The 19294-nt window shown below is 45.0% G+C and overlaps 1 protein-coding gene across 11 annotated transcripts in view; it reads right to left on the bottom strand.

The window, feature by feature from the left end:
• Positions 1-257: 257 nt before the first annotated feature.
• Positions 258-19294, bottom strand: part of TRAK1 (trafficking kinesin protein 1) — a 748555-nt gene continuing 729518 nt past the window's right edge. For all 11 annotated transcript variants that reach the window (XM_069648282.1, XM_069648279.1, XM_069648284.1 and 8 more), the window contains exon 15: positions 258-5687. In XM_069648282.1, coding sequence (XP_069504383.1) covers positions 4898-5687 — 790 coding nt within the window. In that variant the 3' untranslated portion in view covers positions 258-4897. The remainder of the gene's footprint in view (positions 5688-19294) is intronic.

The following is a 19294-nucleotide window of genomic DNA, read 5'->3' as shown; positions in this document are numbered from 1 at the left end:
TTGCCCAAGGGGGCCCTTGCCTTAAATCTCTTCCTCCTTAGAATCAGAGGTGGATCTGGGTATTTTCAGTGTACATTTGGAATTTCATGTGGTGGTGGTGCTGGATTCGTTTCTGCAAATGTATGCTGATATGGAGAAAGGGAAGACATCCCACCCGCCATGAAGACACCAAAAGTAACTTTTCTTGGATGACTGCACCAGCACCCACACATATCTGCTGCTCGGCCAAGATAAAGAAGCATATATACAAAGAAAAAGCAAGTTCATGTTTTTATTGGGTGAAGAAGTTGAACTTCCAAGCAGTTGGGTATGCTGAAATAGATAGGCATGTATTCCGGTGGTAGTAGTACAGACTCCACTGTATAATACATATCATGGAATAATACATGTGTCTTTGCAATGACTGAAATAACCTTTCCATGAATATTTCCATCCTCTTTCATGGTGAATGCAATGGTCTGTGGAGTAGGCCATACGATTCACTTTCCATTGATGATCCTGCATTCGGAGAAAAACATTTTACTTACAATAAGAACATTCATACAGGAAAATAGATAATTATCTTATGTATAATAATGTTTTCATGTGCATCGTCACATCCGTTTCGTGGGTTGTGGTCGTTATCGTACTTTCAAAGGTTCAGATGAGCCCATGTCGAGATGAGGCTCACAGATGCAAGCAGCAGATGCGTGGGTGGGGTACAATGCATTCACTTCTCTAGTAGATAGTGGGCATGTGTGTCAACTGATCAAGTCAACAAGGAGTCAGTGCTGATGCTTTATTAACAGTCGGGTACAAATAAACCTCAGTGCAGTAGATGATTGCCTTTGAATAATAGCCTGGACGTCCACCTGCACCCATCACTTCATAACATTATGCGTTGGAATACTTCCTGGGTACATGTTGGCGTAAAGTGAATCTCTGCCATTTCAAGACATGTCTTGAATGCTTCCGTTTGTTGGGGTTTGGGGCGAGGTCTCTCGAAAAATATATTTTCACAGCCAAGAAAAAAAGTGCTTCAACACCTTAATATGAGAAAAGTCACTGATGCAATATTTGATGGGATGGTTATAGCAGTGTGTGTACTGGCTAATTAAACTTGCATAACCAAGTGTGAGTGAAACATGAATATTATCCCAGAATGATCCAATCTGGGACAATTTGTTTTGCTGCCAAACACAAGGAGCAATGTACAGTTTGGTCTTTGATTAGCAGCAGAGAGTATCACTGGCTGGCCGAATATCCCATTCAATATCACTTTGCACCATATTTTGAAAACTCTTGCAACAGTTAATACATGCACGGCCGAAGCGTTCCTTCTCAAAACCGTCTGACTCAACAACTCGTGCAAATCCACCAAAAGGACATGTCTAGGAATGTACATCTTACCTGTACTAAAACCCCCACTCTTAGTCTGAAAGACTCTATTCTGTTACAGGAGCTTTGCATTGGAAGCAATGCTTTTGCAGGCTCAAAAACATGCACATAACGTATCTCTCTTATTGCTTTAATAAACCTGCTCTCCCGTTTGTCTGTCTGTTGTCTGTGTCTCTATGTATGCGCCCTGATGGCTTCGGGCTTTGACGCGATATAAATAAATAATTTAAAAAATAGGACACTGCAAACCCCACTCGTTTTTGGGCAGTACTATGATAAATGTGTTCACATGCACTCTGTTCAGCACTAGTGTAAACACAGTCCATGTTTCTTTGCCGTGGCACTGATGTCATTGCCGATGCGCAAGAACTGTTTGTGCAAGTGCAAACACCATTTGCACATATACAAATGGTCCACAACACGGCCCCTGCTGTTGGTTTAAACATTTCTAACGTGTCCATACTTTCAAGTTCAGCCACCTTACTGCTCCAACAGTTAAGAGGAATGATTAGCAAGTACAGATCACGTGAAGGACGGTGACCGCTCAGGGCAAGCACTGGAAAAAAGACTTTTGTGACAGGGCTGCTGCATGTAGAGCAGTAACAGAGGCCGTCTGTGGCTTTGTAACTGGATGTGGTTATTCACGCGCATGGCTTGCCAGCTTGCGGGAAACCCTTTATTATTTTAGCTTGATCTTCCAAATAGCCAGCTCACTGACCCACCTGCCGCTCCCCACCCAATCCCTGTCACCAGGGACATGGAGCCAAAGAACAATATGGCACGCAACTGCTGATGCCATAGATGGACGTGTGTAAGCATAGCAACTGCTAGGATGGAAGGAATAGCATACAAGAACATTCCCAACAAGCCCTTCAGGAAGACGCGTCTTTGGGATCCCCAACCATTGCTCTTTCAAACTGTAAAATGATGCCACCTCACATGATGGCAAAAAGCTTCCATGAGGCAGACATTAAAAGAGGAGGAGCCGCTAATCCCTAGGCTCCGTTTTATGTGAAATGGCCAAAAATGGAGTGCATTTAGTCTGCCTTCCTGCACAACCCACAAGACAGAATGCAACCATGGAGATATTGTGAAAATAGGTTCACTTCTAAAGATCAATGACCATATGTCAAAGGCGATGGGAGTGGGTCTCCAGATAACAGCACGGCTAACATTGAAATGATGTGTGTGTATACCATGGCCACCTTTTCATTGAACAAGATAAAGCTAGTAGAAAGAGATACTTGATCTCTACCATAGTGACACACCACCGCTGTCCGTGTATGCCTGACCGGAGGCTGCACGACTCCTAGGGGCCCAGAGTGATCCATCCAAAGGTCCCACTGAGAAGAATCTGACGTATCAGTAGCATTGGATCAGTAGGATCCTTTCAGATGACAAATCAGAAGCAGGATTGTCAGCCTATGTATTTCTTATATACGCGGACCGATATGTAGTTCAATATACGCTCTGTGGCCTGTGAAACACAATGGTGTTGCATACCAGGAGGTGAGTGTGTCCCTGAGATAGTGTGTCCCTCTCCAACTGTCTCAAGTGATTGCGCCTTTTCAGATGTCTGGAACATTCAAGCTTCAGCAAGGAAGACAGAAAAGACTTTGCTCACTTCATGGCAGCTCCGAGGTTGCTATGGGTGACCACACTGGTATAGAGAGTAAAGACAGAGCAAATATTGCCTAGAGCCAACAATGTTCCATACAGGAAAATGGAAGACAACCAGCAACATGCCCTTGGCCAAGAACTCGGAAGCAGCATTCTGTCCAAAATACAGTCATGGAATGACCACGTTAATCAAAAGAAGCCACCACATGCCACAGGGCCAGAGGAATGGCACGCGGGGGCGAGGAGAGACACAGGGGTCAAAATATGGGGTCTTAGAGTGGAAAGTTGTATCGCAAAACTATTAGGGCACGAGTGCCAGTTCTGCCACAAGTTGACAGATGCCCAGCATATTTGGGATAAAGGATGGGCACATTTAACAGTACCAGCCCTGATTTACAAGATGCTGTCACACACAGCTTCCCACTTACACACTTCAAAGCCAACAAGAAGGCTTCACTCTTCTACAAAAGCGAGCTCTGTGAGCAGCAGGTAACACATACTTGCCTACCTTAAAAGCACACCAGACAACAGTTCCAAGAAACATGCATCTTTGAGCTCTGCTTCATCGAGATCTAACCTAGGTTGGGAAAAACGAATGCTTGCAGAGTTTGTGGTGTGCAGTTTATGGAGCCACCAATCAGAAGCAACCAAGTGTTCTGGGAATCATTTTAACAAGAGAAACAACACAATGTCTGCAATCCACATCTTCAGAAGAATAACCTAAACCACAGGGTGACTGTTTAAAGTGTCTTCTTTGAGGTTTTATGGATACGAGCTGTGAGTAATTCGTGTCAAAGATGATTCAAGTATAAAAATAAGTTTACTAGAGTCCTGGGCGCATGTTTTAATACAAATAGTTCAATTGAAAAGAAAAATAAAAACGCAATATCTAAGTTGTTTGATTTTATTTGTCAACCACGACTGCCACTAGGCAATATTGTAGTGCACCCCTTTGTGACCTGTCATGTCAATGACTTGCCAGCACAGGGTAGGTACATGGTTTCAGAATACAGTGCTTGGCGAACTGTGTAGCGATGTGTGCATCAGAAAGCAGGTGGCCTCCACACCAGCAAAGAGCGAAAGAGGCGGCTTTGCGCCTTCGGTCACAAATACTTTGAGAGGCGATTCAGTGTAAAAAGATGTCATACAGTATATTCTCACGCGTGTTCTTCACAGTCCAGTGTACTTTTACATGACCTTAGGGATGTGCAAAGTTAATGGAACCTCCGCGTGGCTGGGATACAATGTATTCGCTTCTCTGGTGGACGTGGGCACATGCGTCCACTGAGCAAGTAAATATTGAATGAAGCCTATGGCACGCAACATACATGATTGAATATGTGTCATTGATTCAAGCATCACAGCAGCGGGATCTACTTCTCTACAATCTCATCTACTGGACTTGCAAAACCAGAGGCTCTCTACAGTGGTTATGGCCCCGCAACACAGGCAAGCTACCATGGAAAGAGGGAGCGCGTCCCATCTCGCGGCCATTAGATGCTCGACTAAGGCCAGGATCCCTTCGTCGGTCCAGACTAATTCTAATTTCAATTTCTGCTAATTATTCCTTTTCAGTTTCCTAGCTACAGAACAGTAGTATCTGTTCTTCAGTGCATGTTTTTTTTTTTATTATAAAAACAAAACTTCCAAAAAGTTAGTGTGAAATCCTTTCAGACCAAGTGAATGTCCAATCATTTCTCACGCTTCTTTTAAGCAGTAAAATATTCAAGTTAGTTTACAATTATTCTGGTACATATTTACATAAATATACAAATTATACACTATTTCCCCATTAGGCACAGAATTGATTTGTCAAACACAAGCAGAGGCGACGAGAACAGTCAGTTGGAAGATAATCTTAAAAGGTGTCTTAAAAGACTTGTCATCGCTAAGGTTGTTTTCATCGCAAACTAGTCTGTTTGGGTAGCTTGGTGCCCATAAGAATTTCAGATGAAAGAGTGACCGGACCTTTCATTTGCATGCTGGACCCCACCATCGTTGGAAAACTGCGATTCCGACGGATGCCACTGTTCAACTGTAGACTTCCAATGGCATGTGTGACGACAACTGGACAGCCCAGGGGGAGGCCTTCTTGAGTCAGGCCTCCGGGCAATAAGGCATGCACTGGCCCATGAATCCCACCGAGCAGAGGCCCTTGGCTGTGGACTATGGTGTTAGCTTGCCCGGATCTTGGACCTTTGGCAATTCCTAACTTCTTTACTTTGTCCACCAGGTTAAGGTTGGCAACCGACACATCTGTCTGGCATTCACTGCTCCGACTGCTCTTTTTCTCTCTCACCTCTTTCAAAATGGAGCTGGCTGGTTTGGAGGCCAGGAAGTTATCGTAAGGTGGACTGGTGCAATTGAATTCAGGTGGGGAAGAACTTGGCGTTGGCATAGGAGAGTTTGGTGGGGTGGAAGGAATAATAGCCATTTTGGGGGCATATGGATTGAGGATGCCTCCTTTGTTGGCCCGGTCCCAGCTCTGTGGGTCGTACACTGCTGCAGAAATTCCCCGTTCTTTCAGCAGCCGCACCAGTCCCAAGGATGTGCTCATAGTGGTGGTGGACTCTCTGAGGTTAGTGAAGGATTCAGCCAAACTCAGACGTCGCGGAGTGCAAGGCGTCGCTGCTGGCGTGGACTTCAAGGTAGTAAAGGTACCACAAGCAGGAGTGGGTGCAGAGCTAAGACTGAAAAGAAAAATGAGGTTGTGTGAGTTTCACAAAAGAACACATTGCAAAGGTACTTCAAGGCAGTCATTCTCGATTCTAGAACGGAATAAGACGGTTTATTTGAACATTAGAGTTTGCTTGTTTTGAATTCTGAGGCGAAACATAAGAACGTTTTCACGTTTTAGAATGGTCATATCCACTACGTTGTTTTGAAGATTTCTGAACAAGGAGCCTACACAGTCGTGCAAACTGCCATTCAGTGAGTGCCCAGAGGAGTTACAATGGGTGTCAGGTGTAGTGAATGGCACGATGGACCATATTCCTAAAAGAACATGCTAAATACATGTTATCACAATGTCGAAGGGTTGGTTAAATGTAGCATTGTGTTTGCTTTTTACTAATGATTGATGCTGCTCTTTAGCATGTGAGGAGAGAGCTAAGTATGTGCACGCCCAGGTCAAGGCGACCTTCATTGAGCTGTGTTGAACCCCTCCCTAGCGCACTGAGCAGCAGAGGTGGACGGTTATCTTTGTAAAACCAACGACAAGTCAAAGTGAGCAAACAATTGATAAAAGGGAGTCCAGCTACTCCTGAGGAAGATTGGGGGCTTCTCGCACTTAGATCAATCATTCTTCAAATAATTGTTCAAAAGAGTACATTTTTGGTAGAAATTGAACATAAAGCCATGAGATTTGCACGTTGTTCTGAAGGGAAGCACATGGGATCTTTCAACATTTCAGGTGGCAAATCTGCCAAGTACATAAAAGCATGTCACCACATGAACTCATTTATAAAGCCCATGAACACACTCTGCACCCTCTAGAAAAACTGGATTTACGAGAATGGCCATGGTATGGGTGTTGTGCACGCCTTTGTGTCATTATGGGTGCAGGAAGATGCAGGCTAGGCAGTTCACGACTGTCCAAGAAAGCATTGGGGAACACGGGATATTCTTGAGAAAGGGTTGCATGTGCCTTGATGTAGAGTAACGGGATCACAAGAACATCCAATTTGATAAAAAACACAAAGTATATTGTGACAGGATCGGGGTCATGAACATGCCAAAGAGGGGGGTCAAAGGGGTGGAAGGTCTCAACTTGAGGAAGGATGCTCACACAAGCCAGAACCTGCCCTGGCGCAGGTATGTGAAGTGGGAGTTGGGGTGCGGGGGGGGGGGCAGTTCCCAAAAAAATCCCCCCATGCACTGAACATTTCAACAATGGAACCAACGCTAACTCCCAATGCCTCCCAGTACCGTTGCTGACCATAGATCTCACTTTGTCATTGCAGAACAGCAACTCCAAGAATCCACCTGGGAGCGACACAGAGAACCCGGACCAGAAACAAACAACCAGAAAACTTGGAAAGCAGCAATTTATGCAGACTGTGAAGTAGCAATTTGTTCCAACAACGATCAGTCACAGGAGAAGCAGCAAATTACCATGCCAACAGAAAAACAAATATCCAGACCCTAGCCACCACAGGAAAACAGCCATAAAACCCATCAAACTGTAAAACCATGCTGGAAAAGGGGAGGGGTTTTACAGCCTCTCACCTGGGCCCTGGCAAAACCACAGAGACCATTTGGTGAAGGTGTCAGGTGAGCACTGCAGCCAATGGAAAAGGGAGAAAAGCACTGAACCACCAGCCCCACAGTATAAAAACAGGCAGAAAGATAGAGCATGGTGTGTATGGGTGAAGTCACAGGGGGAGCTGGAGGTGGACGAAGAGACCAGGTGGTGAACGGATGGAGTGGCAGTATATTACAGAGGTGATGGAAGAGCTTGGCTAAGGTGAGGTATTTGTGAGATTGAGTGGTACTAGTTGTGTGTAGTGTTTACAAAGTGGGGAGGGGTGCATATCAGGTGTGTTAGGGATAGAGATAGTCAGAGAGATGGGAGTAGAGGAGTCGGGTAGTAGTGTGAGAGGGATGGGGAGTGGGGTGCGAGGAGAGAGGCATAGGAGAGAAGTGGGGAGGGTGCGAGAGTAGTAGCAGTGAGACAATTAGTAGTGAGAGCAGTGGCAGTGTGGGGAAAGTAGCAGTAGTGTGGAGAAGGGAGAGTAGTAGTATTGCAGAGATGTTAGTGGTTATAGTGGGAGGAGTAAAAGTCGTATGGGAAGGGCTGTCGTGAGGGCGGAGTAGTTGAGTGGAAGGAGAAGAGTTAACATCAAAGGGTGGAGGCAAGAGTAAGAAGAGAGACAAGAGAAGGGCGTAAGGGGGAATGAAGGTAGGTGGTGTTGAAGGGAGGAGAGGAGTAGGCAGCGGAGGAGAGTAGCAAAGATGGAGAGGGCCTGTACAAGTAAATGGCATACATCCATCACCCACTAGTACTAACCATCATTAGTGTAGGGCAGGTAGGAGGTCCCTGAAGGACTGGCAGTAAGACACTCAGTGGTAGACAATATGGGTTACTGGTAAGTAGCACTAACTGGGGGTAACGGCTGCCTGGGCGGTGAAAGAGTGGAACATTCCTAACGCCGCGTCCTCAAACCCCTTTTTCAGCCCATGCCTCTAAACAGTTGCCTGCCATCATTACTCCAAGGAACTGTCCATACTTTTCAATCTCTTTGTAATAAAACACTTCAACTGTCCTTACGAGACCACAAATTATTAAGGCCATCTGTGACAATATATATTCTAATTTCATCAGTTTATTTGAATGCCCCATTCAGTATGAGTTCCAGATGACACTTTTCACGCCAACAAGGATTTGCCGATCAGTAATTTCCATAGTGCACAACGGAAGGTTTGAAACTCTATTCACACGTCTTTACTGCTATCTTGTCAGAAGAGGTCCCCAAATGTACTACAACATAACACATATAACCAGCTTCGTTGATGCTGTGTTCCTTGATTTTCCTCATGCTTCGCCATTTTACTGATGTGTATTGATGAACCCAGTGTGTTGCTATGGTGAAATGCATAAGGACCCCTATCTGACGGAAAATACCATTAACGATGTATGAACAGAGTTTTACACTTGTAATAGTGCATTTTGAAACTTGCTTCTGACCAAACGAAGCAGCCTTGAAAATGCACCTGCTGGCCTGAAACACGTATTGGTCTGAACTCATACAGACTAGTACATTAAAACAGACGGAGAAAATCAAAATATGTATATTATATGATATTATGTGGTATTTATAATGCACCTATACATAAGTGTTTCAAGGCGCAATAAGGCAAGGAGGGCAAGGGGGGGACGAGGTGGGAACCGAGGGAGGACAAAAACAGCGATCTTACCAGGCCTATTATTACGCACTGATGGAAACCCACCTACTGTAAGATGATTGCTATAAGAAACGAACGTTTTTAATCTGTGTAAAGACTGGATAGTAGACAAATGAATTTGACACTGGACCATGGACATTAGGATGAAGAATGAGGAGTGAAGTGATAATCGTATGTGTACCTTTTCTTTTGCAATAAGCTATAACACAATAAAAAAAGTTTTTTTTAAGTATTATGCATCATAACTAACTTAACTGGGCAATGAAGTTACTAGTGTAAGTGCAACCCTATACAAGTATACTTAAGCTGAATATTGCCCAAATAAAGCGGGTGCTCAATAATATCGGGGTGTTAGCTAAATAGTTCAAGGTTCTGCAAAGGTGATCCTCAATCGAGTGCACTGCAGAGTCTGCTTCTCCAATAGACCAGGACACATTTTGAATAGCAAGTACATCAACACAATGTGCCAGCCTGTCATTGTATAACACTGTTATGCTGATGCCGAAATTTCCTCAGTTAACCACACAGTATCATGCCAGCTATAACTGTGCCTTGATAGTTTGCTCTCCATAGGTCAGTGGTGGAGCTACATCTGTGCGCCCCAGCATCTTGCAAATGCACAGCACAGATCATGCTTATATGGACTTGTTATATTTGCAGCTGCAATACAAAAATCCTAAATTGTATAAAGTTGTCTCAGACATTTTCTCTTTAGTTAACTCAAGTGTGGCAGGACTGCAGAGCGGCACCAAATGAGAATACATTGAAGATCAAGCTGCCCTTCACTCGCCTGCAGTGGGGTGGTGGTGGGTGGTTGGTGACAGGAAATGTATTAGTCAAGCTGGTGAAGTTGGCCTGGTCGCTCACTCTCTCCACATTTTTAGTTAACAGGTCGTGAACACAGGTGGGAAGTCAGCACAGTAGGAAAGGGCATGGAGCAGTTCAAGGGAGTAAAAACGGAGGAGTGGTTTGGGAAATGCATTCTCACCAATCCACTTGGTAAAACAAAACAAAAAACCGGAAGAAATGTTCTGGGACAAAACAATTGATGTACCTAGCAGTTCGGCTATGATGCAACTAAGCATTAAGGCTTTGAATGCTAATAGTCTGAATTATTTGCGTAAATACGGAAAGATGATTGCATATTTGAAAAGCTGCCCCATGGCTGTGTTCAACTGCAAGAGACCACTCAAAAGAACATTCAGAAAATAAAATTGGACACACGAATCACTGGAATCAAAGACTAATGGTCCATGACTGGAGGTTCCTTCTAACGCAGAGAAATAGAAGCATTACAATTTCAAAATAAACAGTTAACCTTGAAGGGTTATACAATCATGGTCCAATTATGTTCCAATTTTGAATAAATAGTCTCCTTTAAGTGAAATGAAAGTGAAGTTAGCAACATTTTAGTGTCATCATCTGTGACGATTTCTCCGTCATCATTGCTGGTACCCAGGACTGTGCAAGCAGGAAACAAAATCTGACAAATGGAATTCCACAAGAAAAACATTTAACGCATTTGAGGCAATAGTCTAAGAATAATGATTGCATGATAACCGGTTGGAGTGAAACCCTTCATTATGAAGTTACGGTTACCTTTGCAAACAATACAATCTCAATTTCAGAGATTATTTTCTAAAATTTGGATTCAATTGCAAATAATCATTAAACAAGAATCAACCATTTCCCTGGATCTTTTTCTTGTTATTCTAGAATAAAATACCCAATATACTGATGCATAAACTGGACCTGGAGAAATCCTAACTTTCTTTTAGCTGAATGTTATATGGCAGTGTAGAGATCGCTCGAGAACTTCTATGATGACCTGACACTGTTTAAAGGACAGATTGCAGGGGTTTTCACTCTTATAAATGTGTATTGAAACAGTAAAAAGGAGTTGGAAGATGTAAGTGCTGAAGTTAAAGTGATGGAGTGGAGTCATGCATTTGCTATAGTGGACCATATTTGATAAACATGTAAGCAAATATAAATGCAACAGCAAATGCACAACTAGCCAACACATTATGCAAATGGTCAATGGAAGAGAACGCGGCTGGCTTCCCAAGCCTAAGTCAGGAAAATGTAAAAAGAAGACTTACACTGCAGAAAATAGCAATACGTTTTAAAAAACATATGTATACTCAGTTTGACAAGCCTGCTAAAACTTTAATACACAACATGTTTCCTATTTAGATGAAACTCAGTTCAGTATAGTAATTGGATTTATAGAAAGTCAGGAAACTAGTAACAATGAGGAATCTTCCTAGTGGCAAGGCACAGAGAGAATACAGTTCCGGTAACAAGCTACAAACACCAATTTTATCCTTTGTGATTCCTCAATTGAATATTATATTCAAATGAATGTTCTTAATGGAGTGTTTAGACTCCATACTGCATTCCTCGAACATTTAGAAATATCATGGTGAGTGTACTACAAAGTGTTTGATTATGATGTCAAATTTGGAGAAAGAAAATGCACATGTTCTGTTTTAGGGAAATGTATAGCCCTCATCTGCCATTTGTAAAGAAGGCATGGTATCTAACAGTAAGAGACACAAGTGATCACAGTTCAAGGGTGTAAACAATGTTATGCAAAAGAAAAGCGTTCAAGAAATTATAGGTCAGGATATTCAAGCAGTTGGCTTCCCTTCCCCACGTTTTCAGCTAGGGACAAGGCGGCACACTGAAGCATAGCACACCCTGTAGCTTCTCTAGCACAAGGATGCAGTTCAAAAGCTCAAAATCAAGGCCTTCTATGTCAAAGTCTCTTTGCCATTCATAGGCTCTTATTTCAGAGGGCCTGATGCAACACGACAAACATTAAAGTTCCTTTGTAACTTCTGTCAGATGATTTGCTGTTCACCCCGGACCCCACCCACCGGGATCAGACCAAATGTATCTACCTTTCCTACTTCAACCAAATAGAAGAACGTTCGACGTACAAAGCCTTTTGTTTGACCCTTCGCAGGACCTCTTCGACTGACAATTACTCGTTTTCTTCTTGATATAACCTTTTCCTCACTTTCAATTTTGCCACTTTTCAGCTGGATACCTTACAGAGACCTCTGGTTGAGCACCCATGCGGTGCCAGACCACTCTGTCATCTTACTCTTAAAGTTCAATCACTCCTAATCAGTTCACTTTACTTGCATCTCTTATCACATGCATTATAACAATGTTCGTTCCAGCGCTCGCCATACAATGTTGCTGCTTGCAACCTTGGCTTCAATACAGACCGGTCTTGTATCAGTCTCCCCAACTCACCGGCTGTGCTGATTTCACTGGCACTGCTTTTTTCTTGGAGCAAAGGACGGTCCACGGCGGCTGCTGCTTCTGCCCGCCTTGATTATTGATGCGGGAGGGCCCTCGGTATCTCCGACACACAATGCAGGATTCTTTAGCCCGTTTTCCTGGTCTTACACTTTCGATACTCGAGCTCTCTGGAAGTAACGGTTCATTGTCGAAAAGTTCAAAGGAACTTCCCTTCTTGCAATCCCCTTCTGTTTTGCCATCTTCTCTCGTTCAGCTGCTGTCTCGAAAAGTGCTGTTTCCTCGTGTGCTTTGCCTCGCTCAGAGTGTGCTCTCGTGCTCTGTCTTTTATCCGTGTGGGGGGGGGGCTTAACGGAAGTCAGGTGTGTGTGATGGTCAGTAATTGCCTGACCATTGTATTGGGACACGTCAGGTACACTGCTCGAGTGTTAGTCTGTTTTCTCTCATAGCGGGCTGACCGTGTGAAAGTGTTTGTGTTGTTAAGGGAGGTGGGGGTAGAGTTCCTAAATATCCTACCAGTAAGATGGGGTAAATGTGTTACAAGGAAGGGGATACCGCTTCTCACCATCCGGTGTCCCACTTCAATTCTTGAAAACCGCTCACACAGTGTTACGCTCACCTGACTCCCACGGAGGCGCTGGCCTGGTTCGCGCTGCTGAGACCTCTTCTAAGGTGATGCGCAGGGTTCGGAAGACGGACTGGACCGGGCCCCCAAATCTGGCTTGTCTGGCTCGCAGAAGTATCCTTCTGTAGGCGAAAATAGGGGATTAACTGTCTGCGGGGTAATGCAATCGGCCTCCCACTTTCCCCTCTCACCCACCTTGAAACCCTTCTGTGATTTCTCGTAGCGTCTCACCTTAGGGTCTGGAAGGACGAGCTCTCCATCCTGCTTCTGATGCAGGGGCGCGTTGGTATCCAGTTACTTCACTGGATTTTCGGATTGGTGAGAACCAAACTTGCTTGGCTTCCAGGTAAGTTTTTTGATAAGAGGTTCCCCTTGTGTCCATGCATTAATGTACTAATGCTAGTGTCTTTTTCCCCATAGGGGCCGGGGTACGGAATGCCGGGGAACAGACACCGACCCGAGATGAGAGGTGAAATCCTTGTAGAAATCAGGTAAGTCTTTAATGAGCGTTTTTTGGTAACGTCTTTTCATTCGCTCATTAACGCTGATGTCTTTTTCCCCTTAGGGGCCGGGGTCCGGAAATGCCAGGATGCGGCGCAGACCCGAAATGAAGAGGGAATGAATCAACAGGTAAGTCTTAACATGGAGATTTAGCTTTCCTTATTCCCTGCTCTCTCTCACCTTTTGGTCTGGTCTTTTTCTCCCTAGGCGCTGGGGCGTGACTGCGAATCCGGATGATCGCTGCTGAACATGGAGGCGCCCTGTAAAGGTGAGTGGAATGCGGCGCTGCAGCGATCGACGCGATGAGCTTTTAAATTAAAGTCTTCCTTTTCAGGATTGTCGGCGAAAAGTCTCCGGGATGTGGCTTTTAGCAGGTAAGGACTTTTCCTTCTTCTGTTCTCTTCTTCTCTTCCTTTGCAGGTGATCCAGGATGCTGGCAGGCGTGGCAGAAGTCAGGATGCAGGAGCAGACACGGTGAGCGTCCAGCTGCTAGATGCAGAACAACGCGAAGCACGTGTGGCTGTTCGGGTGGGGTTTAAATAGCCTTGGAAGAAGTTCCAGGTATGTATCCTTCCTCCAATCAGGTATGTATCCTTCCCCGACCACGCCCGAATGGTAAATTAGTCCCACAGGTAAAGTAGTTCCTTTCAGGCCTCAAGGAGGCCGGGATCCTGCAGCATGGTCTGCATCAGGTAAGTGCACCCAAGCATTCCCATAATGAGCCTGGCGCCTATGGCGCCAGGACACTGTCCAAAGGGCCCCTATATGGGGTTGCTGGGTCCTTCCTTGGGGACTGGATGTTCGCTTTCGGGGAAGCCGGGCTTGAACCGGCTCCCCGGGAGCGGGCATCATGACAGCACTCCCCTCCCCCCCCCCAAGGCCCCTCCCAAGGTTGTTCCCTCCGGGGGTTTTGGTTTGTCTGGGAAGAGTCGGTGGAATTTCCTGACTAAACGAGGTGCATGCAAATGGACGCTGGGTTCCCACGACCTCTCCTGAGGTCCGTACCCCTTCCAATCAATTAGGTAGAACAGTTTTGACCTAAACCTTTTTGAGTCTAAAATGTTCTTCACTTCGAATTCGGGCTCCCCATCTATTAGAATAGGTTCTGGAGGTTTGAGTAGTCGGGTTCCGGGTACCACTGGTTTCAGAAGTGACACATGAAAAACAGGGTGAATTTGCATACTAGCTGGTAAATCAAGTTTAACAGCCACTGGGTTCATTATTTTCGTAATAGAATAAGGTCCCAGATATTTTGGGTTAAAAGTTTGAGGCCCTTTAAGTGGTAAATGTCTGGTAGCTAACCACACTCGATCCCCAATCTGATACAGAGGTGCTTCACTCCGATGTAGATCAGCATTCTCCTTGTATTTTCTCTTGGCTTTTTGTAAATGCGTAGTTACCTCTTTGAAGGCTTGGGTAATTGTAGAATGCAGATGTTCTACTGCAGGCATTCCAAGGTTCTGAGGTGAGTCAAGGTTTGAGGTTCGAGGGTGATGCCCAAACAAAGTATAAAAAGGACTGTGACCAGTTCCATAGTGTACCGAATTATTATATGCGTATTCGGCTATCCGAAGAATGTCTTTCCAGTTGCTTTCAGATTGCTGTAACATACACCGTAAGTACTGTTCAAGGGTCTGATTTGTCCTCTCGGTCTGACCATCTGTCTCAGGGTGGTGACTGGTCGATAATCTTACGTCGATCTGCGCCATTTGACAACATTTGCGCCAGAAGTGGGAAATGAATTGGCTTCCCCGGTCAGAGATTAGTATAGATAGGAATCCATGTAGCCGAACAATATTTTCGAGGAATTCTTTGGCTAGGACAGAAGCTGAAGGTAAACCTTTCAAAGGAATAAAGTGGGCCATTTTGGAAAACAAATCCACAATTACCAGAATAGCATTGTACCCCGAACAAGGAGGCAGGTCCGTAATAAAATCCATTGATAGGGTGTGCCAGGGTGCTGGTGGTATGTCTAGAGGTTGAAGGAGACCGACTGGTCTTTTCTTTTGACTTTTATTTTGGGCGCAAACACCACAGGACATCACAAAAGATTTAACATCTTTTCGCCAAGAGGGCCACCAAAATTGTCGTTTCACCTTTTCCTCTGTCTTGGCAATACCGGGGTGTCCCTCTATTAATGTATCATGATAACCGGAAATAACTAGTTCGTGTAATTCCTTATGTGGCAGGAATAAGCGTCCTTGGAAATAAGGTAAACCATTATCTATGGTAAAGTCTGATCCCTTTTGTATCCATTCCTGTAAGGTTGTAGGGTCCAGGAGTTGTTTCACTCTGGCTTGAATGTCTTCAAGCGTCTGTAACGAAGTCATGCCTAGAATCCTCTGTTCGGGAATTATTGGTACTGGTTCTGAGTTTGTATCAGATTCTCCCATTCCAATTCGGGATAAGGCGTCTGCTTTGCCATTCTTGCAGCCAGGTCGATAGGTAATCACGGAATCAAATTCAGCGAAAAACAAAGCTCATCGGAGCTGCCGTGATGACTGAGCCTTGGCGGTTTTCAAATACTGTAAATTCCGGTGATCAGTAATCACTGTGATGGTATGTCGAGCGCCAAGCAGATAATGCCGCCAGGCTTTAAAAGCAGACTTAATGGCTAACAGTTCTTTGTCCGTGATTGCATAATTAACCTCGGGTGCCGAGAATTTTCTGGACCAAAATGCTACGGGATGCAGTTGGTTGGTTTCGGGATCTCTTTGGGACAGGACAGCTCCCATGGCTAGGCTGGATGCGTCAGTCTCGACAACATAAGGGAGATCTGGACGCGGGTGTTTCAATATAGGTGCAGAGGTAAATATAGCTTTTAAATCCTGAAAGGCCTGCTCGGCTTCTTCAGACCATTCAAAACGTTTATTTTTCCTCAAGAGTGCCGTAATGGGTTGTACCACACGTGAAAATTCCGGGATAAACCTGCGATAGAAATTGGCAAAGCCAAGCATGCTTTGAACCCCTTTTACAGAGCTAGGTGATGGCCATTTGAGCCCACTCTGCTGGGCACACTCTTGATGCTCTGATCTCTTCTGACCTTCCCCTCTCCGTCCCTCTCTCCACTCCTCTCTCCTGGCGTGATCACTTTCTCCTATCCTCCCACCTCACCCTCCCTACCCCTCAGGCAAAGCCACCCTCTTCACTGCCACCCACCTTCTCGGTCATCCGACCCATGAAGCGTGTGTCAGTTGAGGCTTTTGCTGCTACCTTCTCTCCCCCCCCTGCCCCTTCGGCTGACTCCCACCCTGACACAGCCCTCTCCATGCTCCACTCTGCTATATCTGCTACTCTTGATATCCTTGCCCCCGTCATGAGAATCCGCCTGAAGCCCAAAGCCAAATGCAACTCCTGGTATGACTCGGATCTCGTCACCCTAAAACGCAAGTGCAGGGTTGCTGAGAGGAAATGGCGTGCTTCATGTTCATCCTCTGACAAACTGGCCTGCCGCCTGCCTCAAAGGCAGTACCGGCTCTCCGTTCTCACCAAGAAGAGAGCCCTTATCCAAGCCCGCATCTCTGCGGCATCAAACAACTCCGCCGAACTCTTTAAAATCTGCAAGGAGCTGGCCAACCCTGTTGCAGTCTCTACCTCTCCTGTCCCCTCCCAGGCCCTCTGCACTACACTGGCCTCTCACTTCATCTCTAAAACTCAGGACATCCTGTCCTCGCTCTCCTCCTCTCACCTCCCTCCCTCCCTACCCGGCTCTTCCTCTGGCCCTTCTGCGGTCAACCCTCCTCCCTCTTTCTCTGCCTTTCCACCCTTCTCTGCTGACGAGGTTTCCAGGCAAGTCCGATCAATGAAAGTCTCGTCTAAACAGGTTCACCCCTGTTCCTCCAAAACTATCAAGGACCACATCGACTCCCTGGCTCCTGCCCTGGCTGACTTTTGCAACCACTCCTTCGCCTCTGGAGTCTTCCCTTCCCCCCTCAAGCACTCCCTTGTGCATGTTGGGTGTCCTGACCCACGTTTAAGCTATCATGCCACAACATTTGGTGCTGTGGGCTTAGAAAATTCAAGATGGCGGAAAACCCACATGTGTGCCGAAATCCAGGAAAGCTGCGCAGTTTGTGCGCACACCAAAATGGTTGCCTCACTTGCCACCCACCAGTGCGAGAATGAAAGGCCGGGTTGCCATGAGGGAAATGGGTTGCCAAAGGAAAAACAGTAGCGCCGGTTAGCTTCAAAGCGCTTTAAAACCACCATTGGACTACCCGCACAGTAGTCTGAAACCATTGGGAATGGCAATGCTGATTGCCAAATGCAACCTAGAATTGTTGGGAATTCATTCTTAAATCCCAAAAATGGGTGCAGTACCAGTACTCACCACTATCCAAAAGCCGGCAATTTAAAACAACACCAGATTTTACTTTTTTGTAGAAAACTGAATAAATGAACCCAAAACATGCCAAAGAAAGACTTACTGAGAGGTGGATACAATGTAAAGTGATATTCTGAAGTGACTTGAAGGTTTATAACAAGACTGGCTGAGCTGTGGATTGCAGCAGTTTAAGTTGCACTGGATTAAAGACACTAAAATCGAAAATGTTTAGATTAAATGAGTGACCTATGTTTGGTGTCACATGCCTTTGTAACTGTTGAAATGCCATAGTTTTGCACTTAGAATCAGCCTTCTAGCTGCATATGTGAAAATGTTTAGTTTTATTTGAATGCAGAAACTGGGGAACAAAAAGTGACATTTTATCTGAAACCTGGCTTAAGGAACTTGATTTTGCTTGACAACTACCCCCATCAGGAGTGAAACTTGAGTCACAACTGTGTTCCCAGGCCCATCTGCCTTTTTGCTGGCCACACTAAGGATATGCCATCTATCTGATAATTGAATTACCTGTGCTCTGCAGGAAAGTGAACAAAGCCCTGTCCTGGCTCAGGCAAAGGTTTTATTGGCAGGAGTCGTAAATGGTCGTAAAAAGTGGCTTCCTCCTGAGGAAAGGGGAGGGGCACTGCCTGTGAGAGCAAGCTGGCTTGGCAGAACTGGATAAACCAGTATTTCTACCTTGTGCTGAGAGGAAACCACACCCCTTTGGAGCCAGAACATAACTTTAAAAAGATGGATCATTCATAGAGCGGACATGTGAAAATTTTATAAATGATACCATAATTCTTGTGATTTTTCTGCCCACATTTTAAGAGGTTTTTCGACCCGGTGGTATGTTCAGGGGGGTTTTAGCGGAAAAGTGGATATTACTCTAAATGTATGCATGTTAAAAATCTGAAACTTCATCAGTTAATGTCCATACTCCCTGCGCACATGTATGTAAAGTTGGGTCAATGTCAGAAATTGAAAAATCAGTTAAAAAGTCAATTATGTGCCATTTCTGAATGCAAGCTCTTAGAAACAGCAGATTTGGACAGAGACATGGCTAAATTCAGCCACACCATGTATATGTAATTTCAAGCAACTGTGTAACTGTGAAATATGTCTTTTATTATCAAATATAGAATGTGTGCAATCTGACAGAGGAGTGTCCTATCTGCAAGCCATAAAATGACATCCCTCTGACTCACAGTTCATTCCCCAATCAAATGATAAATGGAAGTTTGACCAATTAGAAGCTGAGAGAGAGGTAGGGTCAGTGATGCTAGAACACACCCACATTCTAAACACATAAAAGCAGACAGACAGGACAGATAGGGACCTTTCAAATCCATCTGCCGCTGGAAGCTCTGCCGGAAAAATCCATACTTTACCTCCATCAAACCTCCAGAGAGCCAAACTAGAGACTTCAATCTATCCAGAACTAGAGACCCAGACCAGAGAACCAGAGAGAGCTGACCCAGATCACTGTGAAGTGCAGAGACCAGAGGCGAGTTTAAAACCCTGACCAGATCCGTGACGAGGCCCATTTAATTCAAGAATATAGTGTGAGTACCCAGCAGAACTGTGTAGAACCAATCTCTTAGTTTAAATTCATCTAATTCAATCTATTTAACCTAAGTAGAACTGCCTGATAGATCCAAATCTGTCAC

The sequence above is a fragment of the Ambystoma mexicanum genome, chromosome 2q, assembly GCF_040938575.1.
Source record: "Ambystoma mexicanum isolate Mex_15411 chromosome 2q, UKY_AmexF1_1, whole genome shotgun sequence".
Classification (NCBI taxonomy): domain Eukaryota; kingdom Metazoa; phylum Chordata; class Amphibia; order Caudata; family Ambystomatidae; genus Ambystoma; species Ambystoma mexicanum.
Note: the sequence above shows the minus strand (reverse complement) of the source record. Positions and strands in the feature narration are given on the sequence as shown.